Raw genomic sequence first — 27,822 nt, 5'->3', positions numbered from 1 at the left:
ACAATCCAAACCCACCACCCTTTTGTAAATAAAAAAGGATTTTTCCTATTTACAGGCTGCAAAAAAATTTAACTTTTATGCAAGTAGGACTAATTGGTGAATAACCTCCCACATAGAACAAGGTTCCCAAGTGAGCAGGGAAGGGGAACATGCCCTGCTTTGGGCCAGGGCTCCCTGTCACGCTCTGCTCCCAAAAATCCCTTTTCCATCTTGCTCAGGGATGCTGCCAAAAACCTTCAGCTGGAAACTTCTCCCCCAAAGCACAAGGATTTGGCTTTTCCCTGCTGCTCAAGCTGAGGAAAATCATCTTTCCCAAACACATCCATTTGCTGCTCCTTCCCAAATCCCTTTGTGGCTCTTTCCCTGCCCCTGAAACTCCATCCTGGTCCCTGCAGATCCAGAGCAGCCCTGCAAACCTTGCAATGATGTCACTGGAGAGAGGAGCAGCTTTCCAGCATTACATCAGCCTGTCTGGGCTCAGCAATCAGCCTCCTGCTCCTCAGACTTTCCATGGAAGAAATTCATCCCCCTCCTTCCTCCTCCCATCCAAAGAGGGGGGGAAACAAACTCCAAATGGAGCCAGGGCTGGAAGAGAAATGACCCCGCACCTCAGAGCATCCATCACCCCAAACGAGCCTGGGGCTGCTGCCTGCCAGCACTGAAACACAAAAATCTGCCAGGGGGATGTCAGGAACAAGCAGCCACAGCTCCCCAAATCCCACAGAGTCCCTGGAGGGCTGGAAATTGCTCCAAAGGATGAGTTTTGCCTCCCGGAGATCGCTCGGTTTTCCTCTGGTTTTACTGCTCCTTTCTGCAGGAGGGACCCCAAGCCAGGGGAAGGGGACACAAGTTGCCTGTCCCCTCCAGGCCAGCAGGGATGGAGAGCCCTGCAGCATCCCAAACTCGGGGCAGAGCCCAATTTCCCCTTCAGCATCCCTTGGGGAAATGCTCCTCCAAACCAGCTCCTCTGTGGGAGCCCCTGGTACCCAACCATCAGGCTCCACAAACTGCTTGTTTGAGGGATAATATCCAAAAAAGTGTTGATTTTCCACTGGCACATCCCAGCTGCAGTGCCCAGGAGCAGCAGGGTGTCAGTGGTTCCTGGGATGAGGTCCCATGTCCTCCACCAGGAATTCCCAGAGGACATTAATCCTGGATTTCCAGGCCTAACTGCCCCATTTCCCACCCTTTGCCAACAAAACCCTCAATAGTGCCATCCTAGCCCAAAAACCACCCAAATCACCAAATTCCAGCCTGGTTTGGGGTGGGAGGAACATTAAAAATTCATCTTTTCCACCCCCAGTGGTGGTGGTGGTGGCACCTCCTAAAACCAGGCCCTAAATCTGGACAAGCTCTAAGACCACGCAGCTTCCTAAGGCTGATGTTTCACTTGGCACCCTGAAAAGATAAATGATAGACTGCAGGAGTGTTTGAAACATCAATAAAAGCACTTTTAGGATCTGTTTGAACAATAAAGTGCTTTGTAAGTTATCAGAGGCCCACAGGCATTCGATACCAGCAAACAGCACTAATTATCCACACATGCCAGCACAGTTGCTTTGACAGTTCATGAAATGGAATTTACCACTGACCAAACCGAAAAAACAAACAACCCACGGAAAAACCAACCCAAAAAAGCAAAAAAAAAAAAAAAAAAAAAGGAAAAAAAAGTGGATTTTGTAATCATGACTAACGAGGCTCCATCATTACAGGCAAGGCTGACCCAGTCACCAAGCTTGAGTGCAGGCCAGATGGCTGAACCTGCAATTACCCAGCGAATGGAGATGGAAAACAAGAGTTTCAGCAGAGTGTATGCAAACAATCCAGCTGATGTTTCCAGCCAGGCTCTCACTTTCCTCGCTGGCACCTGGCACTGAGGGGTCAGATGAGCCAGCGCCACTCTGGGGTGGAAATGAAAGCACAGAGTCACTTTTACAAGCTGGTTTGCAATTCTTATTCTGGCCCAAGTGCTGCCCTCCCTCCCTGATAAAACCAGATGACGTCCCTGGGCACCTGTGTAAGGTGATGCTGTGGCTGAGGTGCTGCCAAACAGGGCCAAATTTCACATTTTTGATCAGATCGACTGCATCGCTTGGACTGCTGCCCCAAAAACCTCCCTGGTAATTGCAAACCCATCCAGAGGCATAATCCTCAATAATTGCAGACATTTTCTAGGCAGCACTGCTCTCCTGGAAGAGCCCAGAGCTGTGATTTAATCCATATGTCTCAAGTGCACCATTTTAAAGAGGATCCTTTGGAAAAAAAAAAAAATTAAAAAAAAAAATAAGGCAAAGCAGAAGGAATGACGAGAAAACCAGCAAGCAAATGGAGAATTATTAGGAGACTGGGGAAAGCTACAGACATCTTCAATAAAGATCCCTAAATGCTGGCTCAGGAGGTTTTATTTTCCATCCTCTCACACTGTGGTATATGGTGGTGGTGTAAAACATCCCCTCTCTGCACTCCCTGAAAGACTGCACAGCAAAGGAGGTGAAATCAGATTTGGCAGGGCCAGCAGAGCAGGCAGCCAGCTCTGTAAATTACCTGCTTTCAGCAGCCTGCCAAGGCAGGGGGAGAGAAATGGGAACATGGATCCGTGGTGCATCCTGACAGACAAATCCAGGTTAGGAAAAATTACTAATTTTTAAAAATGGGTTTTGAAGTTGAATGAAAATTTCATTAATCTGGGCTTTCCCTGCTCCTTCCTGAGCCTCTGTGCTGAGCTCAGATCTTGCAGGATGTGCTGGGTCCAGCTCTGAGCTCATGGGGAGCTCTGGGGGTGCTGCTGCATTGAAAATCCCAGAATTTCAAGATTTAGGTGGGAAAAAGCTCCAAGACTGACTCCAACCTGTGCCTGACCCCCATCTTGTCACAAGCCCTCAGTGCCACATTTGGGTGTTTCTTGGACACCTCCAGAGCTGGGGACTCCAAACTTCCCTGCTCAGCCCATTCCCAATGCCTGACCACCCTTTCCAAACCCAGGTTAGTAAAAACCACTAGTATCAAAAATGGGGTTTGAAGTTGAACGAAAATTTCATTAATCTGGGCTTTCCCTGCTCCTTCCTGAGCCTTTGTGCTGAGCCCAGATCTTGCAGGATGTGCTGGGTCCAGCTCTGAGCTCTTGGGGTGCTGCTGCTTTGAAGGTCCCAGAATTTCAGGATTATTTAGGAGGGAAAAGGCTCCAAGATTGAGTCCAACCTGTACCTGACCCCCATCTTGTCACAAACCCTGAATGCCACATTTGGGTGTTTCTTGGACACCTCCAGAGCTGGGGACTCCAAACCTCCCTGCTCAGCCCATTCCCAATGCCTGACCACCCTTCCCATGATGAAATTCCTCCTGAATCAGGGAATTTCTTGCTTCCCCTCTATCAGAAGTGTTCCCCACACCTTGGCACTGCTGTTGATGTTTGCACAGGACCCTCCTACCACCAGGAACTGCCAAGACAGAGGTGCTGAGGCAAAATTTGGTCTAAATGTGAATTAGAGGTGGATTTAGACCTGAGGAGCTGACAAAGTCTAACTTAAATTAGCACCAATTTCTCTGCAGCCCAGCACATCAGTCCTGGGAGGAGACAGGGTAAATCTCCTCCTGGAGTCCACAGAGCTGTTGGATGTGTTAACAGCAGATCTGCCTGCAAGAGGAGGCTCTGAAACTTCCCCATCCCCAAAAACCACCATAAAATGCACCAACATGTACAAAAATGTGCTTTTATTTCTACCCCTTCCACTAAAGGAAAAGCTTTTGATCCAACCTTCCAAGCTCAGAGTAAAATAACCTACAAAACTCAGAAAATAAAAGCATTTCCCAGGGATGCAGGAGCTGGGCAGGGAAGGAGAACACCCTGATGAGAGTGAAATGAAATCTGGGATTATCAACCCCAGGGATAATTGGTTTTTTGAGTGTAAACAAGGCCCAAGATGAAAAGAGAGGTGGCATTTGAAGCCCAGGAGCAGCTGAAGGGCCCCAATGTCTGGGCTGGGAGCATTGATGTGTCTGTCCTGCTTTGTCCTGGGCTGCCTTGGAGCTCTCAGCAGCCCTAAGAGCACCTCTGGCACCCTGCCCGGCCTCTCTGGCTCATCCCAAATTGCTTTCCCTCCATTTCTGATGGCTTGATTTCACTCGTGGGCTTCAGAAAAACAAACAAAAATCACAAAGGAGCAGAGGAAATCAAAGGCAGCATCTTTCAGCACCCTCCAGGGTGCTGTGTCCCATCCCAGGACAAGCTTTGGCACAAGTTTTTGTCAGCCCCTCCTGGCCACAGGTGCTGAGATCAGAGGAATCCACTTTTTTTGGGTTTTACAGCAGCAGCTACACCACTGAGACACAGTTATGGCACTCAGCTGCACAAAATTAACTCCTCTTGTCTTCTGAAGGAGCCAAAAAGGACCTTAAAAAGCAATATATTCATGCCCTGAGCTTTTCCACACACAGGAAAAGTCAGTTCGGCCACTCCAGGCACTGCTGCAATCCAAGAGGGTCAAAACCCCACTTAACTTGTGGGACAAGGCTGCAAAATTTCACACAGATGGACCAAAAAAAAATTGGCAGCAAAAGCAGTCACTTGTTCCTAGGCTGTCCTCAGGTTTTGCCAAAACCTACTCAATTTTTTACCCATGTCCACATCACAATTTAACAATGCCAACTCCAGCTCTGGAGCCAGGGGCTGTACAAGACTTTTATCACCACACAACAGCCCCAGGCTGGCAAATCAGGGGAAAAAAAAATGGGAAATGCAGCAGGAAAACGGAACAGCAAGGTCTGAACAAAGCTCATTTTGCTCATCACTGGAGTAACACAGAGCAGAAAAACAGGGCTGGGCCCCTCCCTGCTGCAGAAACCAAATTTCTCATGGAATTTCTTCCCTGAGATGCCTCCAGACAGCCCCACAAAGGGGTTAAATCCAGCCCAGGGGTGGAAACATTTCCCTGCCCCAGACTTTGGGCAGCTCTTTCCCCCCAGCTCTGGGTTATGGGATTCCCCCATTCCCTGCTGGGATCCAGGTGTGACAGACCATGGGCACAAAATGGGCATCACCAGGATGGTTTGGGAATTATTGTTGCCTTTCAGGCTGAAAATGCTTTTTTTTTTTTTGCTGCAAAAGAGCCTTTCCCAAGCTTCTCCCTCTCTCTATTCCTACACTCGACCACGAGGACTTGGTTTCTAATTTATATTTAAAGGAAAGCAAATTAAAAGGAAGTTTTTCCCTCTAAAACTGAGACACATTCACATGGCTTCACTTCCCCCAGTGCTGCTGCACCACAGGAACTGCAGCAGAGTTTATCCCCCACCACGGGCTGGATTTTTGTCCTTCCCTCTCCCCCTGCAAAATAAAAAAAAAAAAATCCCTTTGCAGCCTCATCCCCTCAGCTTGAAACCTCCCAACCCTGCAAGAGCCCATCCTGCCATTTGTAAACTCCTGTTTACAACAAACCCAGCACAAAACTCAGCCTGTCCAACCTGGGCCCAGGGCTTGGCCCCTTTTCAGCCCTCCCCAGTCCCTCACAGAGACCCTCACAGCCTCCCAGCTAATTGAATTTTAATGAGAGGAAGTCATTTTTCCACTGGAAGAATGTTTTGCTGGAGAAATATTTTGAAACTCCTCTAACCTTTCCTGCCAGGCTTTTTCCAAGTGTTTTTTTGGGGTTTTATTTTCGCAGCAGAACACGCGTGAGGAAGTTCCCATCCGAGCTCTGAGCTGCTCCCCTCACAACCCCAGCATTTCAATAATTACAGCTTCCAAAACAAAAAGCATTTGGGGCTGGTTTGATTTCAGTCCTGACAGGGAGGATATGAGTTCCCACTGCTTTACAGCTCCTGTGTGAGACAGAGCCAACCCCAGCCCTGTCTCCAATCCCACTCCCACCTCACTGGGTTATTTTAATTTCTAGCAAAAGTGACAAACACAGCAGAGCAGAAAACCTCTGTCCTGGTTTAGGGCGAATTTGGGAGAAAACAATACAAAAAAAAATACAAATACAAATATACAAGCGTCATAACATCACCCTATGAGAACCTCCTGAGCTGGGGTTTGCAGATGGGGTGGGACAGCAGCAGCTTCATCTCCTGCATGCTCCAGAAACCCTCAGCTTTCCAGGAACACAGAAATTGAACCCTTTGTTCTGAGCCTGCACAGTTTCTGCTTAGCCTTGCAGAAAGGAGGAAGGAGGGGCCAAAGGAAATGGAGTTGCTGAGATATGAAGGAAATTAGGTTCTAGTCCACTGCCTTCAGAAAAGCTTCTTCCACCCCAGTTAAAGCTGCTGGTGGCTTCAGTGGTGCGTGAGGAGGGGACCAAAAAAACCCAGAAAGGATAAATATCAGAACTAGAAAGGGTATATATCCATCTTGTGTAAGTTCAGTACATGCAAGACAAAGAAAAATAAGTATTTTCCAATGACCCAGTTCTCATTAATGCCAGCAGGATCCTGTAGCTGCAGCTCACAGCCAGAACAGGCGAGAGGCTCCTTGGTACCCCAAACCTGAGGAGGTCCTGATGCCTTGAGAAGGGTGGCTTAGAACAGAAACTGGACAGAGCTAAAGAATAAAGCAGGGATTTATTAGGAGGCCTCCATGGATGCACCTTGGGCAGCACAAGAGCCCAGCCAAGATGAACCAAAATGGTCCCAAGATGAACCAAAATGGTCCCAAGATGCATGAGTGGGCACGGGGTCTCTCCCTTGGATCAGTTCTGCTCCATTTGCACCTTGCAGTTCATTGTCCCATTCCAGCTTTAGCCCCTGCAGTCCCATCCTTGTTTTTCTCTCTCCAGCCCACGGGGTTTGTGCTCTTGGGGCTGAGATTTGGATCATTTGTCCTTGGTGCCCAGCTGGAGCAGGAATTGTTTTGTCTCCCTGCTCTGTGCACAGAGCTCAGCATCCCAGAATATGAAGCTCAGACCCACACACTAAGGCAGTACAGAATGTGAAAATATAAAAGCTAAAGCTGAGGCACCAGTCCCACAGCCCCTTGGGGTTTAAATTCTTTTCAGCAAGGGAACATGGCCACAGAAAGGGCTAAAAGAGGAGCAGGGAGCACCCATGAACACCTGGGTTCAGTTTCCTCCCTGGCAGAAGAACCAGGTGAGCCCTAAAAAGCACCTGGGAACCCCCCAGATTTCAGGGGCAGTTCTGGGAATCCTGTCATTTCACAAAATGAAAGTGCAGGTTTTTCATCCAGCCTGGATGTGACACCAAAGTCCTTCCAGGGGCTCTACTAGACCTGAGCTGGAGAAGAGCTCTCCACTTTTATATAACAAGGCAAAACCCAGCATCCAGAGCTGAAATATTTGGCAGAATATCCAACACTTGTGAAAGACACTCCAGTGCCCATTAAACCCAGCTTTTACTTTCCATTCTAATTGTTCAACTTCCCAGGGAACGTCTCTTAATTTAATACAATTTCAAGATCCAGGCCTCACTCTGTAACTGGGATTTTGGCAGATCTATCCAGCCCAGGCATTCCTGCTCTGTTTACAGCAGAGCAGCTCCCAGATGTTGGTAATATTAAACAGACTGGAACTTTCCCTCTGAGTGACAGCAAAATGCAGGCAAGAACTGGCTTTGCTATGGCTCTGATTAGCCAGGGATAGGAGATATTCCCATCCCTTTGCTGGGCTGGGGAGGCCCAGGAGATCCAGCTCTTCCTCTAAATAAATTCCACAAAAACAAAGAGCTAGAGATCAACAAGGCTTGATTACACCCCCTTGCACTTGGTGCTGGTTTTAGGAAGCAATTCCAGCTCACAAGGAAGATCAGGAATGGGATTCTCATCCCCAGGAAAGCCTCACAAGTGCAGCAGAGCACAGAAGTTGATTTTGCCAGGGAAATGTAGACATTAAAATGCTGCTGAACCATGGGAAAAAGCTTCTCCCATCTGTACCTTGTCTATAAATAATGCTCTGCCTCTCTGCTTCCATCACACAGGAACATCCCACCCCTCAGGAATTTGCTTTGCCTTCGGAAGCAGAGTGTGGGAGGTGACAACCAAGCCAACCAAGCTGTCAAGGAGAGTCCCCTCGTGTCACGGAGCAAAAGAACCAAGAATCCATGGCCAATGAGTGGAAAAAGAGCAAATTCCAACAGCCCCAGGGTGAGCTGGGGCTTGGGAGGGAGCTGCATCCCTCAGCCTTCATTCACTGCCCCTGCAGCTCTAAATCCCAGCATGGGGATGAACCTTGTGAGCCCTTCCCAGTTTAAATGTGCCAAGAGTTCCAAAAACCCAGTGTAGAGGTGGTCCAGAACCCCAGGAAGGGCTTGAAACCAGACAACCAGAGGAGCTCATTCCACCAAGGCCACCTGGCCCTCAATTTTCATCAGTACGACAAAAACACAAAATAAAACCTTAAAATCACAAACAACAGCGTTCTACTGTGGGGAAAAAAAACCCCAAAAAAACAACAAAAATTTCAAAAATGAGCTGGAAGTGTCTCCTCATCCCTGTGGAACAGCTGCAGAGCTGCTCCTTGCCATGGCTCACCTCAAAGACCTCCTCATCCAAGATCCTGGTGCCAAAGACGATGATGCCGTTGACGTCGATGATGGGGTGCTCGCTCCGGTCCAGAAACTTGGTGATTTTCTTCTTACAGTCCAGAACCAAGGTCACATTTTTCTTCTGCACGCTCAGAGCCACCCGGTGCCACCTGTGAGGACACAGCCCACAGATGTGTCAGGCACAGCCCTGGGCTTTGCAGGACAAGGCAACGATTGAACAAAACATGAACTTTCAGGAATTGATGCTCTCGTGGAAATCCTGCCTGGGCAGAGCCTAAAGGGTTGGCTGGCAGGAGAAATGCTGGTTGACAGCTTTCATCCCTCCAAATCGGGCAGGAGAGGGCCAGCTCTGGCTTCAGCAAGAAGCAGGGATAAAGCCACACTGTTGTCTCCCTTTTCCACCCTCTTTTCAAGCCCTGCACAAGCCTCAGCGTGGATTTTGCAAGACAAACTGATTTTTTTTCTTTTTAAGGCCCTTCGCAGGAAAATCAAATGTTCCTATCCCCACAAGTGGCAGACAGCAGCACTGACTGCTCATTTACAATTCTTACAGATGTCAAATTAATCCACCAAAGGCCAAAATGACAGAGTGGGGCACCTGTCAGCTGCCAGGGGTGTGCAAATACATTTCTACAGGCACGATTCCCATTTTACACAATGTTCAACATGCTGGCACGGATACAAACAATGAACTGTTTTTTCCTTGGTGCACAAAATGTCACTTACTTGCCATCTGCTAGGTTAATGCCTCTAAAGAGAGGATAGTCTTCTGGGCCTGGCTTTCCTGTATGGTCTTCATACAGGAATACAGGAGATCTACCCAACTCCACACCAATTTGCTGGATCCCTTGCTCATTGTAAATTGAGATCAAGAAGGACTGACCTCCTTTCTTCGCTTTTACAGTGGTTAGAATGGAGAAGTCCTCTGGGAAGGGGGAAGCTGGAGTGGAAAAGCAAAGAGGTTAGTGAGGTTTCCTCGGAAATAATCCCTACATCAACAGTGCTGTTTTGTCTGAGAAGCCATGGCTGGTTTGTCTCCAGATGTGGGCACATCAGCAGCCCTAAATGTTTATGTAGGGCCAGCTGAAGATGTGGATTTTCCCCAGATACTCGGGGGTGAAACCCCTGTGCTGGGGGAAACAAAAGTTCTACAAAAGTCATTGGCTTAAAATTGTGTTTTTTGCACCCAACCCTTCCAAAAGAAGCTCCCCTAAAGCTCTTTAGGACACAAGGCAAAATCTTTCATGGGGTGCTCCAAACGAATTTAAGTTGTCAAAGGGACAGAGGAAATCAAGCCTCAACACAATCTTGAAGGGTTTTTCTTTAAGGGAGCAGAGAATTGCATCAGGATTTGTTCATTCCAGATGAGAACAGAAGATTTCGTGGTTTTGCCTTTCAGGGTTGCTGCAGACACACACACAAAAAAAATCTGAAAAAGGAAATAAATCTGGCAATCAATGGAAAATGCTGGTTTGCCTGCTTATTAAACAGCACCTCATTTCCTGACCTTTCCTCCTCTCAGGAAAGAGCTGTGTCTGCTCACAGGTGATTTCTGTCTTTATTTCTGCAAGGTTTGGAGGAGCCATTAAAGCCATTAAACTCTGTCGGTACAGGGTCAATCTGCAAGGCCAGGCAAACACATTTAAAGATTCAATCTGAGCATCACCCTCTTGCAGAAACCCAAATTCCTCCCCTCTCTTTGGATTTCTCTGCTGTTCAGACTGGAAAAAATAAAAAAAGAGCCCAAACTGAAAATCCTGGATGCACATCCCAAACAGGGCAGCTTGAAAACCACCAGGAGCATTCATAAAGAAGATTTCTTGATCAAATTATGCACAGAAACCCCCTGATGCTGCATTTCAGAACGTGGGGCTTGCAGGGAATCTCCCCTTGGAGCAAACCAAGGATTGCTTTGTACCCCAGCAGGGCAGAGCAGAGAGGGGCAGCCCCACAAACTGTGGGGTTTGTGACACGTGTGGCACTGCTGGCACCCAGGGAACACAGGGATCCTGTTTAAACTGCAGATGTGCAGCCAAATAAACCACAAAAACCACCAAGCTCAGTGCCCAGAAGCTTCAAATAGATTTCCTTCACTAGTTTAGGTTTTTTCTAGGGGGGTTTTGCCCAGGGAGGGGATGAGGAACGTGGCAGTGGGGAGTTCTTGGCACCACAGCAAAGCTGGAGCTCAAACACAGAACCCTGAGATCATCCCCTTCCTCTCCTGACTGGGAGGTGCTTCAATTTTAAGGAACAAAGTGTTTATGTATTTATTTAAGTATTTAGGAACAAAGTTTTTAATGTCTTTATCTGCCCACAGCAGGGAAGGGGATGAGGCAGGAGCTGCATAAAAACCAGAACTGCTGCAGAGCAAAGGGAGAATTTCAGGGGCATAACTCAGGGTACCTATGGAGAAACACTTTGTACCAAGTTAATCCCCCTCACCTTGTGTAAATAACATTTGGGAAGCAGCAGAAAGCAGCAGAGAGACCTCCCAGTCAGGAATTAAATGCCATTAGGTTCTGATTTATGCCCAGGACTCAGCCCCAGATATTTGGCCAGAGCAGCTCTGGTTTTGGTGCCTCCCTGAGCTTCATCTCCCTCCCCTGTGCACAAACCCTCCTGGAGGACTGAGTCAGGACCATACGCCTTCCTGGCTCCAATTACAGCCTACAGATTTGGGCCTTTTATGTAAAATAGTTCATGTCCAAAATTTCATTATGAACCCACAATACAGTACCTTTCAACTTGGACAAGCTGCCAACTCATTAAAAAGCTGCTTTTAATTTTTTTTTCCATTATTATCAAAATGTCTCCATGGTGATGCGAGTTTCTCAACCCAAATAATCATAATGGATGAATTATAGCTGACATTACTCTGTTACTGCTCTGCTGTCCTGGCAAAATAACAATGCCTGCACTGTCAGAGGCAGAAATGACCCGGGCTGCTGAACGAGGGATGAAAACACATCCCCACACACACCAATACTGATAAATACACGGCCATAAATACACCAGGCAGCGAGAAATTGACCCAAATCCCTCCAAAACAATGGAGACACCCCTCCAACAAAGGCTTTGGGATGGAGTCCTCCTCTTGGATTCACTCCTCAAACGAGCTCACGCTGGGAGATGCTGCGCATCCACCGCTGGGGCTGGCTGGCACCCTCCTCCCACCCCGTGGCCAGAGCCTCCCAAAACCACCCTGTGGGACCTCCCACAGCACGAGGGGGAGCCCCCAGTCCTGCTGAAGCTGCAGGAGCTCCAGGGTGGGCATGGCTGAATCCATGGGATGCTCCAATGGATGAGCCAGGGTCAGGCTGAGCAGCTTCTGGCTTGGGCACGGTGATTAAAGGTCCTGGAGAACCTCGTGGTCTTCAAAACAGGGCAAGTCTGGACCTTCATCCTAATCCAGGTGTGCCCAAACACAGCCTAAACCAGAGTCTGCTCCTGAGACCTTCCTAATCCAGGTGTACCCAAACACAGCCTAAACCAGAGTCCTGCTCCTGAGACCTTCCTAATCCAGGTGTACCTAAACACAGCCTAAACCAGAGTCTGCTCCTGAGACCTTCCTAATCCAGGTGTACCTAAACACAGCCTAAACCAGAGTCCTGCTCCTGAGACCTTCCTAATCCAGGTGTCTCCAAACACAGCCTAAACCAGAGTCCTGCTCCTGAGACCTTCCTAATCCAGGTGTCTCCAAACACGGCCTAAACCAGAGTCTGCTCCTGAGACCTTCCTAATTCAGGGGAACCTAATCAGAGCCTAAACCAGAATCTGCTCCTGAGACCTTCATCCTAATCCAGGTGTGCTCAAACACAGCCTAAACCAGAGTCCTGCTCCTGGTCTGGAGCTGCAGAACAGCAGAAATCAGAAAAGCAGTGAGCTGATCCCATTCCTGACACAAACACAAAGGGAAAAGTGGCATTTCCTGAGCCTTTACACTTTTCCTCTTCAAAGCAAAGCTGTTTTCCAATGGTGTCACCAATTTCTGGCCTTTTCCTTCAGCTGAGGAGACTCTCAGCTGAGCAATGACTTGTTTTTCTCAGGGGTGACTGTTTGGGCTCTAACAGAGAATTCTGAGAAGGCAAATGACAACTGCAAATTTGATGGAAGCACACAAATGACATTTTGCTGGCTGCCACTGGAACCCTTGCCTTTCTTGCTTTTTCTCTTGCTTTTCTTTCTGGAAAAGCACAGATTTTGTTGGGAAGCAGGACTTCTTCAGGGAGCCAGGACAAAAAGCATCTCAGCAGATTTTTTTTTCACTCTTTTGAGCATGAAAAAACAAGTTTTGTGTGTACGTATATATATATATATATATATATATATATATACACACACACATACATCTTGCTTTGCTGGCTGTGGCAGCAGAATGCAAAGCCCATGAAATTACAACTTAGAAAAGCACCAGCTTCTAATTAGCAGAAAATGTTCTGTGCAGAGCACGTTTGCCAAGGGTGCTGTGGAGCAGAGAGGGCAAACTCTGCTCCAACCCACCCTCCTGGTGACACAAAAGCCCTAAAACCGCATTCCCCTGGGGCACTGCCCTGCAATTTCCCCGTTATCTTTATCCCCTCTCTCATCTGGGGGTGGGAGCTGAAGTCACATCTCCTTAAAGAGATGATGAAACATCCAAGGATCTGCTGGAAAACACTGGGAGTTCTTCACTTGGCTCTTCCCTGTTTCCTGAGCAAGCAGCAGAGGAGCCTCAAGGACTCTGGAAGTTTTCAAAGTGGGACTGAGCTGCTTCAAGCACCCCATGGGTGTCCAGGAGATGAAATGATGGAAAAGTGTCTCCATAACTCCATCCTGATCTGCCCACCCAAGGAAGATGCAAGCCAAGAACTCAGTGAGGGTGAGGATGTAAAAGCAGTAAGGCATAAAGGAGACAATCAAGAAAATCTTCGACACTGAGCTCTTTCCTGAGACCAGGATTGAATTCTCTCCAGGGACCAGGACTCAGTTCTCTCCAGGGATGAGGATTCAGTTTTCTTGACTCATCTCTCTGTGCTTGTGTCCCCTCTGTCAGACCTGCTGTGATCCAATTCCTTGTTAAACAATCATCCAGAATGTTCCAGCCTTGTTTTTACCCCTCCAGTTCAGCACCATTTGCTGGTTTCTGTTACATAAAAGTGACCAGACAAGACTCCACAGTGGCTACAGAAAGTGCTGGCAAGCTCTCAAATCCACTCCAGCTGGATATTCCAAGCTGGAACATTTCTTTTGAACACCTTGGAGCTTGTAGACACCAGGCCTAAAATTGAAGTAATTTCAAGCATGACATGAGGGGACAGAAGGCACAGCCTGTCCAGCTGGGCACACAGTGACTCTGTCTGTGATCAGAAACAACTTCCCTGCCCTGGACAGAATAAAGACAAATTTAGGGTCTGGTTTGCCCTTCTGCAGACATTTAAGCCCAGCTTTAGGCCAGACTGAGCAACTCCTTTGCTAAGGGTTGTCCATGCCATGATGTCCAGCCCGTTCTCATCTGTCCCCACATCAGGCTCAGTTTTTAGGTGAGACCCAGACTGTGCTCCTGCTCACCAGGGATTTAATACAATTATTGCCACAGCAGGATAATGATGAAGGCTGGAAACAACCTCAACAACGAGGGAAGCACGGGAGGGAGGGCTGGGAGCAGCCTCAAAGTCTTCATTTGTGCCTCTGCCAGGCTGGGGCTGAGGGATGGCCTGGTTAAATAAGAGCATTGGTGGTGGCACAGCCCATTAGCTCTGATTGAGCCAATCCATTCATCCCCTCCCAAGCCCTGAGGGAGGCTGAGTGAGCCTGCTCTGCTTAAATCCCCTCCTGCCTCCCACACCAGCAAAAGCAGCTAGATAGATAGATAGATAGCTTCCTTCCTTCATTTCTTCCTTCCTTCCTAAATTCCTGAATTCCTTCCTTCCTAAATTCCTGAATTCCTTCCTTCCTAAATTCCTGAATTCCTTCCTTCCTTCCTAAACTCCTTCCCTGCCCAACCTGCCTCAGCAAAGGCACTTTTCTCATCCAAGCCCTGCCATGCCCAACCCCAGCATTCCCCGTCACAGACATATTTTATGAAAAATCCCTTTGCCAGGATTTTTCCTCCTGAGAAGCTGAGAGGCCTCAGGAACAAAATGTAACCAATGGTTATCTGCTGCTGTGGAATGCAACAGGTGCATCTGGGATTGGGCTCATGTGGTTGTTTCTAATTAATGGCCAATCACAGTCCGACTGTCTCGGACTCTCTGGTCAGTCACAAGATTTTATTATCATTCCTTTCTATTCCTTTCAAGGAAATCCTTGATTTCATCCTTCTGATGACATCCTTTCTTCTATTCTTTTAGTATAGTTTTAATATAATATAATATATATATAATATATATATAATATATATATTATATATATGTATTTTATATATATTACATATAATATATATAATATATATGTATTTTATATATATATCTAATATAGATATGTATTTTATATATATATATATATATTATATTATATATAAAATAATAAATCAGCCTTCTGAAACATAAAGTCAAGGTTCTCATCTCTTCCCTTGTCCTGGGACCCCTGTGAACACCACCACATTCCCCCAGGTGAATCAGGGACACCTGGATGGCTTGGGAAGGAGGAATTCTGGTGCTGACTGCATCTCTCAGGCAGGGAAGGGTTTGGGTCCATAATTTCTTCTTCCAAACACACAATGCTGATACCTTGGCCCAAAAAATTCTGCTCAGGCAGCAATAGAACGGTCAGTGCCCTTCAAGGGCTTTGTGCCTTGCTCTGATGAGCCTCCCATCCCTTCCAACAACTTTTCCCAGGACATGTGTTCCTGTGGGCCAGCCTCAGTTATTTTTATCTGGTGATTATTTGTGTTAGGGCAGAGAGCAGAGCCCCAGCGCCAGACCCCACTGAGCTGGGCCCAGAACAAAGCCCAGCCCAGGCTCCTCTGCTCCATCCCCAGCTGGGTATCACCCTGTGAGAGTGAGAGAGGGGGAATTGTCCAGCCTGAGGGAGCAGAGGTGGCACTGTGTCCTCCATCAGTGACAGCCACATGCAAACACGGGGATAAAAGGAAATTAATTGATGGCTGGAAATCTGCACCCCCCCTGAACCAGCAGGAACGCTGCAAACACCCTGGGGAAATGAAGGAATTGGGCATTTCCATGGGACAAATGAAAAGCTGGACTCACCAGGATACAGCTGCTTTGTTGGGGCACTGAGCTGAGCATCTTTTGTTACTCTGTAAGCAACATCTGCTTCTTTTGAAGATCTTCTGCTTGTGCAAAACCCCGTGGTTTTTGTGATACCATCAGGTAAATTATGAAAATCTAACACCTTCAAGAGGTCTGCAGGTTCAGCTGCAAAGAGAAAAGGAGAAAGAAGAATTAGGAGACAACAGGCATGGCACTGCTGGGCTTCAAAGCAGGCAATTGTCACAACCTTGAACTCAGCTGAAATGTGCTTCCTACTCTCCTTTCCCCTACTGTTCTTCAAGGCAAATTTTTAGAGGAAAAGTTGCCTTAAACCCTGCTGATCCTTCAGGATATGTGCAATAACAAACGAGGATTTTATTTCAGTCCATTACACCTGTCAGTCACAGAGCTCAGCACAACACTGCAGGCCAGGGAAATGCTTTCTCCCCTCAATAATTATCCGAAGTTTCATTTCCCCATCATCATTTTTAGTTTCCCCTCCTAAATCCATCTTCCCCGGCCAAGGGAAAATAAGGAAAATAATTGAATATTATTCTCCCCTCAAAAAAAAAAAAAACAAACCAACCCAACTAAACAACATCAAACCAAACTGAACAACCCAAACAAACCAAACCAACAACAAAAAACCCTACAGGAAACCCCAAGAACCCCATGGAAACATTGCTCAGTGCAAGATGGGAGCTGGAGCTCCTGCAGAGCACACTGCAAATCCCAGCCTCAGCCAGAAGTCATTAATCCAAGCCATATTTAGGCCTGCAAGAATCATTTTTACCACCCTGAACACCCCCAAAGCTCTGCCATAAGTCACTGATGTGTTCCTTGTGCGTATCTGTGCTCCCTGTGCCTGCAAAATTACAAATTGCAGGCAGCAGACCTCAAAACAAATCTCATTTTTCAAGGTTTTTTAATTAAATCCCCATCCCTGAGGAGAGCCCCAGGGTTTGTCACTGGGCTGAGGAGCTCCTGAGGCTCGCTCACCATGCTGGGGACATTCCCAGTTCTCCCAGTGCAGGGAACTGGGCAGCCCTGGACAAGAGGAAAAACCAGGTTTTATAAACAGAGCGTGGTCTGGGCTCCAGGGAATTCTAAAGCTGAGCTCTGCCAAGCCTGGTCTAGGGGAGGCTCCAATGAGATGAGCCTGAAGGTCCCTCCCAACCCAAACCTGACAGAATTCAGGGGCATTCCTGCAATCTTCCTTCAACTCTTTGCCTTCCACCACCCTTCAAAAAGTGGCAAAAATCCACCTGGAGACACAAATGTGCTGTGCACAGCTGCCCTGTTGTTGTTTCAATGCCCTGGCCGAGGCATCTGGGGCTCTGCAGGAGGAGTGGGCAGCCTGCAAGGGGAGGATTTTCTTCCATATTCACATTTGGAGCAGGCAAAGGACATCCCAAAACCCTTCAGGGCTTTGTGATGCAGCTCTCAGTCGCGCTGTGGTTTTTGTGCCGTAAAATGAAGAATGAAAAACCATTCCCAGCTCATTCCAGGTGCCCTCTGCAACTTCCTCACCGTTTACCAGGCTGGGGATTTGCAGCCCAGGGACGCAGATTTGCTGGAATGGTTTTTGTTGGATATGAACAAAACAGAGAATTGTCATTTATCTCCCAGCAAATAAAGCCAAGAGGGAGCATTTCAGGAGTAGTGAAAAGAATTTCAGGAAAACCTCCCACTGTCCCAGGGTGCTCCAAGCCCTGGCCAGCCTGGCCTTGGACACTTCCAGAGATGGGGAATCCAGAATTTCCCTGGACAACCTGAGCCAGGGCCTTGCCACCCTCACACAGAAGCTGTTCCATATTTTTAATGGGAAAAAAAAAGTGTCACACAAACTGTTCCACATTTTAATGGAAAAAGGTGTTTTACACCCCAAGCCATGAGGGGTCAGAGCATGAGGAGGGACAGGAGGAGCCCTTGGTGACCCCAAAGCTTCAACCCCAACCTGCAAAACCCACCCGAGGCCAGGGTCCCTCCAGGAAGGAGCAGAGATTCCCCAGGGCACAGGGACTGCTGCCCCAAATGAACCCTTCCCCTTCCAGCTTTAGCAGCCCTAAAGTGCTTTTCCAAGGTATTTTTAGCCCTAAATAAACACCCAATTATTGCCTTTGCAGAGCCCAGCCCAGGCAGGGCACAGCCCCTTCCCTGGGTTTCTCACTCCCCAGAGGTCGCCTTGAGCATCTGGGCTTAGATTTGGAATCAAAACCAAGAGGTATTTATATATTCCATCCTAATTTAGGGATATTCTATTATTCCTAGAGTTCCTCTGGCAGATCCAGAAGAAATAAAAGCAAGCTTATTTGCTTTTATTATTTTATTTTATTCTTTGGTTTTGAGGACTGGAAGTTGCTTCCCCTCAGTGATGGCTTTTTTTTATGGAGCTGGGAGTCTCCTTTTCAGCCTCCTGGGATTTCAACAATTTTGACTCCTTATCTAAACACTTTTCACCACAGCTGACCTGGCTGCAGCCCTGGGATAACTGACTAAAACAGGGTGGCAGAGGCTAAAATAAAACAGGGCCTAAAATAAGAATATCAGGCCCCAGCTGCTGCTGCTCCAGCATCCTTTGGATGGGCTTAACAGAGGCTCTTAAATTCTTCAGCGTCCCAGCAGCCCAATAAAACACAATTATTTATTTGGGCAAAGAGAAAAGGCATTTTAAGGAGGAGAAGAGAAGAATGTGAGCTGCAGGATTGAGGATATTAAAGGTCTTTCCTTAGGAAGAGGTTAAAAATTAAAAAAAAAAATTAAAATTTAAAAATAAATTAAATTAAATTTTTAAAAAATAATTTTAATTATTGTTTAATTTTTAATTTAAATTAAAAAAAGGGAATTAAAAAAAAAAAAGGCAGCTATGGAAAGGGTCAGAACTGATCTGCTCCTCCCAAGAGCTACCACAGAGCTGTGTCAATTCACACTGCTCCAGATTGCAGAATATTTCACCAATGACTCATGACATCCCCTTATTTATTTTTTTTTTTCTTTTAAAAAAAGCCCAAATAGTCCCAACTGGGAACAAAGGAAATCATTATGCAGAGTCAGATTGGAAGGATCCTACATCTAATCCCAAAAGGAGAAGAAAGAAACCCAGAACTGACACTGGAGCAGCTCAGAGACTCCATGAAATTAAAAAAAAAAATCAAATAACTCCTGTTCCTTTGAGCAGAAATCTTTTTTTTCATTTTATTTAAATAATCAATCATTTGGGTTTGTAACAAAGCCATGGTGTTAACAGCTGACAATGAGCAAAGAGCACGGTTTTCCTTCATGGATTATCATGAAAATCTGCAAAATTTATAGATACAATGCCCAAAAAATCAGGAAAATGTCAAGGATTTGTCTGGAAATCCCAGCCCTGTTCAAGGACAGCCAAAATCCTGCTTGCCTTAAGAGATTTGGGATTTTCCCTGGGCACAGCAGGACCCACCCTGGGGATTTCACCTTTTCCAAGGAGCTGTTCCCCCCCATTGCACAAATCCTGGGAAAAAGCCATGAAAACCCTGCAGGGAACAGGGAGAGGGGTTGGGGGTGTCCCTAAAAGGGCAGGTTTGGGGGTGCAAGGAACAAAATTTCCCTTTCCCTGTTCCTGGTTATTCTGGTTATTTCCACCAAATTTGTCCGTTTTGGCTGATTTTAAAGATTTCTTGGTTTAGAAAATGATGCTCCTTGTCCTTCTTGTCTCCTCTGCCCTCACACCCCAGCTCCCAGCACATCCTGGTCCCATTTCTCCAGCATCTTCCCCTGAGTGCTGCTGGAAGATGCTGAGAGGGACCAGAATCCTTTGCTGTGGTGTTTTCCTGGGCACAAAATTCCATTTTATAATGGTTTTATGATCCTTTTTGATACCCCTGAAGTGCTGAGAGCTGTGCTTTAGGTTATCCTACAAGGCAGAGCTCTCCAAGCTCCCCCCTCCACATGGAGCAGGAATTTCTGGGTCACTGTGACATTTTGGGAAGTGCTCCAGCCCCAGTTTCCTTCCTGGCAGGAGTTTTGCCCTTTGAACCACTGAGGGTGGAATTTTGGGAGCTGTGAAAGCTCCAAACTCCCTCCCTCAGCAGATCCACAGATGGGTTTAGGAGCAGCTCCTTAAAACCAGCCCTAAAGGGATGCAAGTGTTGTCTCCCTCACCCCCAGGCTCTGGTTTTTTTACACAAAATCATTAAAATCAGTTAAAAAATGTGTTAAAAAATCAGTTAAAAATCAGCTAAAAAATCATTGCAAGGCCCCTGGATTGCCTGAGCCCTCAAGGAGCACCTGAAGATGTAAAAGCAGAGATTTCCAAGAGGTGGAATCCAAGGATTCTGCCATGCTTCCCAAGGAAACCTTGGCACCTCTCTGGAGGTGGAACATTGAGGCTTTCCAAGACTTTTGACAAGGGGGGCAGGCTCAGAACCCACCCAGGGCAGGTTTATTTGGGATATTAGGAATTGATTCTCCCCTGGGAGCCCAGTGAGGCCTTTCCCAGCTTCCCTCCCCTGCCATGGGCTCATTCCCAAGCACAGAACCTCCTGCAGCTCTCACACAGGTGCCCTCAAAGGTGGAAAAGGAAATCCCAACCTCTTTTCTTTGCCCTAAAGAGTCCCAGTGTTCCCAGACAATCTGGCACTGGGACAGCAGCAGCATTTTCAAAGCAATTTGTGATCATCAACCACTTAAGGGCCTGCAAGGCTTAATTAGGGCCCGAGCTTGCAGCACATTAAAATCAACAAGAAGCTTTGCAACCAGTGTTAATGGGGGGCAGAGCAGCTATCCCTTTAAGGAGGCATCCAAAGCTGGCAGAATCTTCTGGAAAAAGGGAAGGAATAAAGGAGACCTGGACTAAGAGTGGCCTCCTCCTCATGGCCTCCTCCTCATGGCCTCCCTCGAAACCTCCCAAAATTGAACAAATCCACCCCAAAAATCGACAGCTCAGCTGAGATTTTTCCCTGTCAAATCAAAGCCCTGCAGCCCCCCAGGTTGTTTCATGTGGGTGGTGGTGTCCCTGCAGGCCAAGGGTGCCACTGGAATGGGAATTATTGCCCCAGGTTGGAGCCATCCCACACACTCAGAGCGGTGTCCCCCACCCAGGAAACCCCAGCCCGTGCCTGGGGGGGGGGGTTAGATGGAATTTAGATGGATTTTTTAGGAATTTTTTTTTTTAGGAATTTTTTTTTTTAAGGAAATTTTTTTTTTAGGAAATTTTTTTTTTTAGGAAATTTTTTTAGGGAGCCAGCAGCCTCCATGAGCATCAGGGCACGTTGAGAACAGAGTGAGCAAAAATTTCGTGTTTTTTTTCCCCCCCATCCCGAGCCAGTGGAAGCACAGCAGGATGCTCCATCCAGCCTTACAGGATAACCTAAAGCACATCTCTCAGCAATTCAGGAGTATCAGAAAGGATCATAAAACCACTTCTAAATGGAATTTTGTGCCCAGGAAAACACCACAGCAAAGGATTCTGGTCCCTCTCAGCATCTTCCAGCAGCACTCAGGGGAAGATGCTGGAGAAATGGGACCAGGATGGGCTGGAAGCTGGGGTGTGAGGGCACAGGAGACAAGAAGGACAAGGAGCATCATTTTCTAAACCAAGGAATCTGGAAAAAGCAGCCAAAACAGACAAATTTGGTGGATATAACCAGAATAAACCCCTTTCTGCAGCCTTCCCAGAGCCGTGCCCAGCCTTTTGCTGAGTGCATGGGCCAGCCCTGAGCTTAATTAAACACATTAACACAAGCACCTGCAGAATTAGCATCACTTCCAGGCCGCTAAACCCCGGCTGAGCCCAGCCTGGCGCTTCACATCACCACTTCAAAGGCAGCAAATCCCCCCCGGGCACTGCCCCACCCCAGGTAAACCCGGCCTGGATGCTCCCAAAAATACAGAAATCCATTTTCATGCACTGCAGGTTTCTCACTTGTCTGCAAAGTTAATGGGAGCAGGCAGAAGTAATTTCATTTTTAAATATTTCATTGGATGGTTTTTAAAAAAAAAAAATAAATCCCAACCTTGAATTATTTCCAGCCTTACTCTACGCTCCGCTATTCTGACACGGGGAGAGAAATGTAAAACCAATTATTTCCTGCAGATGCTTAAACCAACCAGCTCTGTGCATTTAGTTCATATCTGATTCTCCTCCAAAAAAAAAAAAAAACCCAGCCAGCAGGCAAATTTCGAATTAATACCTGCTTGACTTCATGAGAAGTGTTCCTGAAGCTTGTTTCCCAAAGTTTCCTCTGGAGCATTAATTCCCGAGTTTACATAACCCACACTGCAGCACACAGGTGATGCTTTCAGGGGAAGAGCAGGAGGAAAAAAGGCCCAGAATTTACTGAATTTGGAAAAAAAGCCCAGAATTTACTGAATTTTATCCCTTCTCAGCCCCCAAGGGATGCCTTGGAGAGCAGGGAGAAATTCAGCGCTTCAATTCCCAGTTCTCAGTGATTTTCTCACTTCTAACCCACATTCATCCAGCGGGTCTCGCTCCCAATTAGGTGTTTAGATGGGTTTCCATGTGAACATCGCCAGGGAATGTTATTTTACTGGAGGCCAGTGGAGGATTTTATGGTAATACAGAACCTGGTGATCCCAAACGTGCAGCAGAGGCTCATCCGAGCACAACATCAGGTCCTATTCCATTCCCCTTTTTTAAAATTTTATTTTAAATAAAACACGAGCACAAGGTGTATTTGCTCGCTCAGAAATGGCACTTTTTGGGTTTTTTTTTTGCATTAAATCCCGGTGTTCAGGGAGAGGGTTTGCTCCCATTAAATGAGCACATCCAGAGGGATTAGGGCAGCACCGGGGAACGCCCGCCCAGCCCTGACAGAGCTTTGTGATCTCTGCTCCTCGGTCATTAGGGGAGAAAGGCAACCCCCAGAGGCACCTCCGTTACAATCACAGCTAATTACTGAGCTAATGAGCCAGCTCCTCCCTCCCCATCCCACCTGCCGTGGGAGAGGAACCTCCCCATGGGGATAGAAACATCGGCAGGGGAAACAAACCTCTCCAAAACTGGGATACGCACTTCTCCATGGGGATACAAACCCCCAAAACAGGGATCCAAACCCTCCAAACTGGGATCCAAACCCTCCACGGGGATAAAACCCCCCAAAACAGGGATCCAAACCTCTCCATGGGGATCCAAACCCTCCAAACTGGGATCCAAACTTCTCCATGGGATACAAACCCTCCATGGGGATAAAAACCCCCAAAACAGGGATCCAAACCTCTCCACGGGGATAAAAACCCTCAAAACTGGGATCCAAACTTCTCCATGGGGATCCAAACCTTCCATGGGGATAAAAACCCCCCAAACGGGGATCCAAACCCTCCATGGGGATAAAAACTCCCAAAACAGGAATCCAAACCCCCAAAACAGGGATCCAAACTTCTCCATGGGATAGAAACCCCCAAACAGGGATCCAAACTTTTCCATGGGGATACAACCCCCCAAAACAGGGATCCAAACCCTCCATGGGGATCCAAACTTCTCCATAGGGATCCAAACCCCCAAAACAGGGATCCAAACTTCTCCACTGGGATAAATACCCCCAAAACAGGGATCCAAACCCTCCAAACAGGGATCCAAACTTCTCCATGGGATACAAACCCTCCATGGGGATAAAAACTCCCAAAATAGGGATCCAAACTTTTCCATGGGGATAAAAACCCCCAAAACAGGGATCCGAACCCCCAAAACAGGGATCCAAACCCTTCCATGGAATCCAAACTTCTCCATGGGAATACAAACACCCAAAACAGGGATCCAAACCCTCCATAGGATACAAACCCCCAAACGGGGATCCAAACTTCTCCATGGGAATACAAACCCCCAAAACAGGGATCCAACCCCCTCCATGAAATACAAACCCCAAAACAGGGATCCCAACCTCTCCATGGGATACAAACCCCTCCATGGGGATCCCAACCCCTCCCAGGCTGCAAAGCCACCCCAAACCCCATCCCTCACAACCAATCCAAGAGCTGATGGATCTCTCCTCACCAATATTCCTATACAATCCTGGCTTCATCTGCCTGGAAGGCACAGCTGCCACCACGGGGTTGCAAGGGGTGATTTTAGGAAATCTGGGTCACAGCTGCACGTTCTTTCCCCTCCCTCCTTTCAGATATTCCCCATTAAACTGGTTACAAGGTGACATTGGAAATATCTGCTGCATTTAAGAGCTGAGATGTCATTTCAGGTCTTCCATTCTCCACACAGGAGGACTCAAACCCAAAGATAGCATCTAAAAAAATTGAAATATGCTCCTATAAAAGCCAGCAAGAAACATCCAAGATCCTCATCCAAGAAGCTTTCCCAGGACTCAACCCAAGGCTGGCCCAGACAAATATTTACAGAATTATTCACATGGGTTTGTTTGAAATAAAGAGCCTTTTATGATCATTACTTTGGCATCAAACATCTAATTAGGGGCCAATGAGAGTTATAAAAATCTCTGAGCTCTCCTTGTCTGTGCTGCTGGGCCTGGAGATTTGTCCCAGCCCTGCTGCTCCCCTGGGAAAATCCCAATGGGACTGGGATGGAGCAGGGGGCGCTCAGGGAAACGGAAAAATTATGGGAAAAGGGTCAGAAATGCCCACTCGTGGCTGGTTCAGGCTGAAACACTCGGAATTGGCACCTTTGGCCTCGGCAAAACCCCTGGAATTGGCATCTTTGGCTTCAACAAAACCCCCGGAATTGGCACCCTTGGCTTCGGCAAAACCCCCGGAATTGGCATCTTTGGCTTCAACAAAACCCCCGGAATTGGCGCCTTTGGCTTGGGCAAAGCCCCCGGAATTGGCACCTTTGGCTTCGGCAAAACCCCCGGAATTGGCACCTTTGGCTTCGGCAAAACCCCCGGAATTGGCGCCTTTGGCTTGGGCGAAACCCCCGGAATTGGCGCCTTTGGCTTCGCCAAAGCCCCCGGAATTGGCACCTTTGGCTTCGGCGAAACCCCCGGAATTGGCACCTTTGGCTTCAACGAAGCCCCCGGAATTGGCACCTTTGGCTTCAACGAAGCCCCCGGAATTGGCACCTTTGGCCTCGCCAAAGCCCCCGGAATTGGCACCTTTGGCCTCACCGAAGCCCCCGGAATTGGCACCTTTGGCCTCACCGAAGCCCCCGGAATTGGCACCTTTGGCCTCACCGAAGCCCCCGGAATTGGCATTTTTAGGCCTCTCTGCTTCACACAGCAGCTTTTGGGATGAGCCTTTCCTGCAGGGCACCCAAAGCAGACCTGGACTCTCGAGCCCCACACAAAACGTGATGAAATTCAGAAATCTGAGCAAATCTCCAACACTTAAATCCCTTTGTGCTGAGTCTCCAGGGAGGAGTTTCCCTTCCTGATGCTACAGCCTCCAATCCCCATCACTGCTCCAGGTACTGGCTCCTAAATCCCCTCCAATTTTCTCAAATCTACTAAAAGAGGGACAAAACTCAACATTCCCATCACTGAGCTGATAAAACTCATCATTCCCATCATTGCTTCAGGTGCTGGTTCCTAAATCCCCTCCAATTTTCTAAAATCCATTAAAAAAGGAAGTTTTTTTGGAATCTATTAAAAAAGATATAAAACTCAACATTCCCATCACTGAGTTGATAAAACTCAACATTCCCATCATTGCTTCAGGTGCTCATTCCCAAATCCCTTCCCATTTTGTGAAACGTATTTAAAAAGAGATAAAACTCAACATTCCCATCATTGCTTCAGGTGCTCATTCCTCAATTACTCCCAATTTTTCGGAATCTATTAAAAAAGATATAAAACTCAACATTCCCATCATTCATTCAGGTCCTGGCTCCTAAATCCCTTCCAATTTTTTGGAATCTATTAAAAAAGATATAAAACTCAATATTCCCATCACTGCCTTGCAGGGAAGGACCAGTGACCACGTTTTGATTTTATTTTGCTTTTTTGGTAACACTGAAGAGCCAGTTTGCCATCAGACAGCTGAATTCTCAAAAGGGAGACAAACAAAGCCCAGCTTTGGAAATAAATCTGCTTTTAGAGGGGAGGCTTTGTGCAGAAACCCAGCCCCAGAATCTCCTCACAGAACTCTTCCAGACCCCAAATCCCATTGAGGAAGAACACATGGCTTTGCTCTCCAACAATCCCAATTTGCTCTGTATTAATTTGTTAATGAGGCTGGCAGAACCTGGCTCAAAGAGATGGGCAATAAATAAAAAAAAATATAAAAAAATCACATTTCTCTAAGAACACAGCACAAAACCGTTCAATTACAGGGTGCTGAGCAGTGAAATCATAGCACAGGGACACAAATGAGATCCAGCACAGCCACCTTGGGCACCTCCAGCAGCAAAATCAGCGCCCCAAAGCCCCAGGGCTGAGAGATTTTGCTCCTGCAGTGAATTCTGCAGCCCCACAGGCGGTTTCTGGCTCCAAAGGATCAATCCCACATGGCTGCACTGAACAGATTGGGGTTGATTCGTTCTCTGCCCGTGTCTTGACTCCAGAACGAGCAGAGCCCACATCATTGTCACCCTTGCAAAGGGTGCAAAAAAGCAGCAGGTTGGAAAGAGATGAGTAAAAAGCAGCAAAGAAACCAAGACCTGACACAGATGAGTAAAAAACAGCAAAGAAACCAAGACCTGACAGAGAAGAGTAAAAAGCAGCGAAGAAATCAATACCTGCCACATCCACCCCTTCTTCAGCTGCTCTCTGCACAGCTCAGGGAGTTTACCTTGGCATTATCCCTTTAAATGCTTCAAAGGCTCCCAAAATTCCCTGCAGGTTTGTTTTCCTCTGTTCTGATAAGCAGGGTGATAACACCAAGGGCTCCAGCAGGGTCACAGGAGTGAGGGAGAGTAAAGGGAGAGTTCCTGAGCAATCGGCAGAGCTCTCCTTAATCACCCACGTTCCTCATTAAGGCTTAATTAAACACCTGCTTTATAAACCTGAAACTGGGTGTTTTCACACCCCAAAAGCATCATCACATCCCCCAAGCACCAGAGCCTGCTCAGCTTCCCAGCCCTGGGATGGCCACCAGCGTCCCCCTATCCCTGGGACAGTTTTTGGGGAGCAGACAAGGGGCAGGAATCTGCCCAAAAATCCCCCCCAAAGCTGCTGTCACATCCAGAGCTGGCTGTGCCAAGCTCACCTCCAGGTTTTTCTTCTTCAGCACCCCAGAGTGGGGTTTGGCTTTAGAAAACACTGAGGTCAAACAGGGTCCAGGCACTGCTCCTGTGCCAAGCACAGCCTGGCACCCAGAGCAACAAAACATCACCCAGGGGAAGGAAAGAAGGACCAGAAAACCTCCCCAAAACATCACCCAGGGGAAGGAAAAAAGGACCAGAATCCCTCCCCAAAACTTCACCCAGGGGAAGGAAAGAAGGATCAAAATCCCTTCCCAAAACATCACCCAGGGGAAGGAAAGAAGGACCAGAAACCCTTCCCAAAACATCACCCAGGGGAAGGAAAGAAGGACCAGAAACCCTTCCCAAAACATCACCCAGGGGAAGGAAAGAAGGATCAAAATCCCTTTCCAAAACTTCACCCAGGGAAAGGAACCAGGACCAGAATTCCTTCAAAAAATTTCACCTAAGGAAAGGAAAGGACCAGAATCCCTTCCCAAAACACCACCCAGGGGAAGGAAAAAAGGACCAGAAACCCTTCCCAAAACATCACCAAAGGAAAGGACCAGAATCCCTTCCCAAAACACCACCCAGGGAAAGGAAAGAAGGACCAGAATCCCTTCCCAAAACATCACCCAGGGGAAGGAAGCAGGACAAATGCAAGGCCCTTCCCAGGGGAGCTGCTGTGTCCCTGCCTTACACTGCTGGGAAGAAATCCAAGCTAAAATTCATCTTTGACTCCCCAGTCCATCCTTCCCTGCCAGACATTCCCTCCCTACCAAGCCAAATCCCATTTTTTCCCATCAACAGCTGCTCCATCCTGCTGCAATTCCCAGTTTTGGGGTCACCCTTGAGGGGTTGCCTTTGAGCTCCTGCTCTGGCTGTGGTGGACAAAAATCCCTCATTCCTTCCACTGGCTTGGATAATTGGCCAGAAATGAGGGAAGGAGCACAGTTTGGGAGAAATGAGGGAATAAATTAGGGAGAAATGAGGAAAGGAGCACAATTCCAGCATCTGGAAAAGCACAGGATGACATTTCCAACCAGCTGTAAACAGGGAGAA

General features: G+C 47.4%; 1 protein-coding gene across 2 annotated transcripts in view; it reads right to left on the bottom strand.

Moving 5' to 3' along the window:
* COL5A1 (collagen type V alpha 1 chain) overlaps window positions 1-27,822 on the bottom strand; it is a 137,777-nt gene that overhangs the window by 93,422 nt on the left and 16,533 nt on the right. For both annotated transcript variants that reach the window (XM_054646208.2, XM_077189145.1), the window contains exons 2-4: window positions 15,678-15,845; window positions 9,217-9,430; window positions 8,477-8,639 (exon numbers count right to left, since the gene is read on the bottom strand). In XM_054646208.2, coding sequence (XP_054502183.2) covers window positions 8,477-8,639; window positions 9,217-9,430; window positions 15,678-15,845 — 545 coding nt within the window. The remainder of the gene's footprint in view (window positions 1-8,476; window positions 8,640-9,216; window positions 9,431-15,677; window positions 15,846-27,822) is intronic.

This window comes from Agelaius phoeniceus, chromosome 21, assembly GCF_051311805.1.
Source record: "Agelaius phoeniceus isolate bAgePho1 chromosome 21, bAgePho1.hap1, whole genome shotgun sequence".
Lineage (NCBI taxonomy): Eukaryota > Metazoa > Chordata > Aves > Passeriformes > Icteridae > Agelaius > Agelaius phoeniceus.
This window is presented reverse-complemented; position numbering and strand designations above follow the sequence as displayed.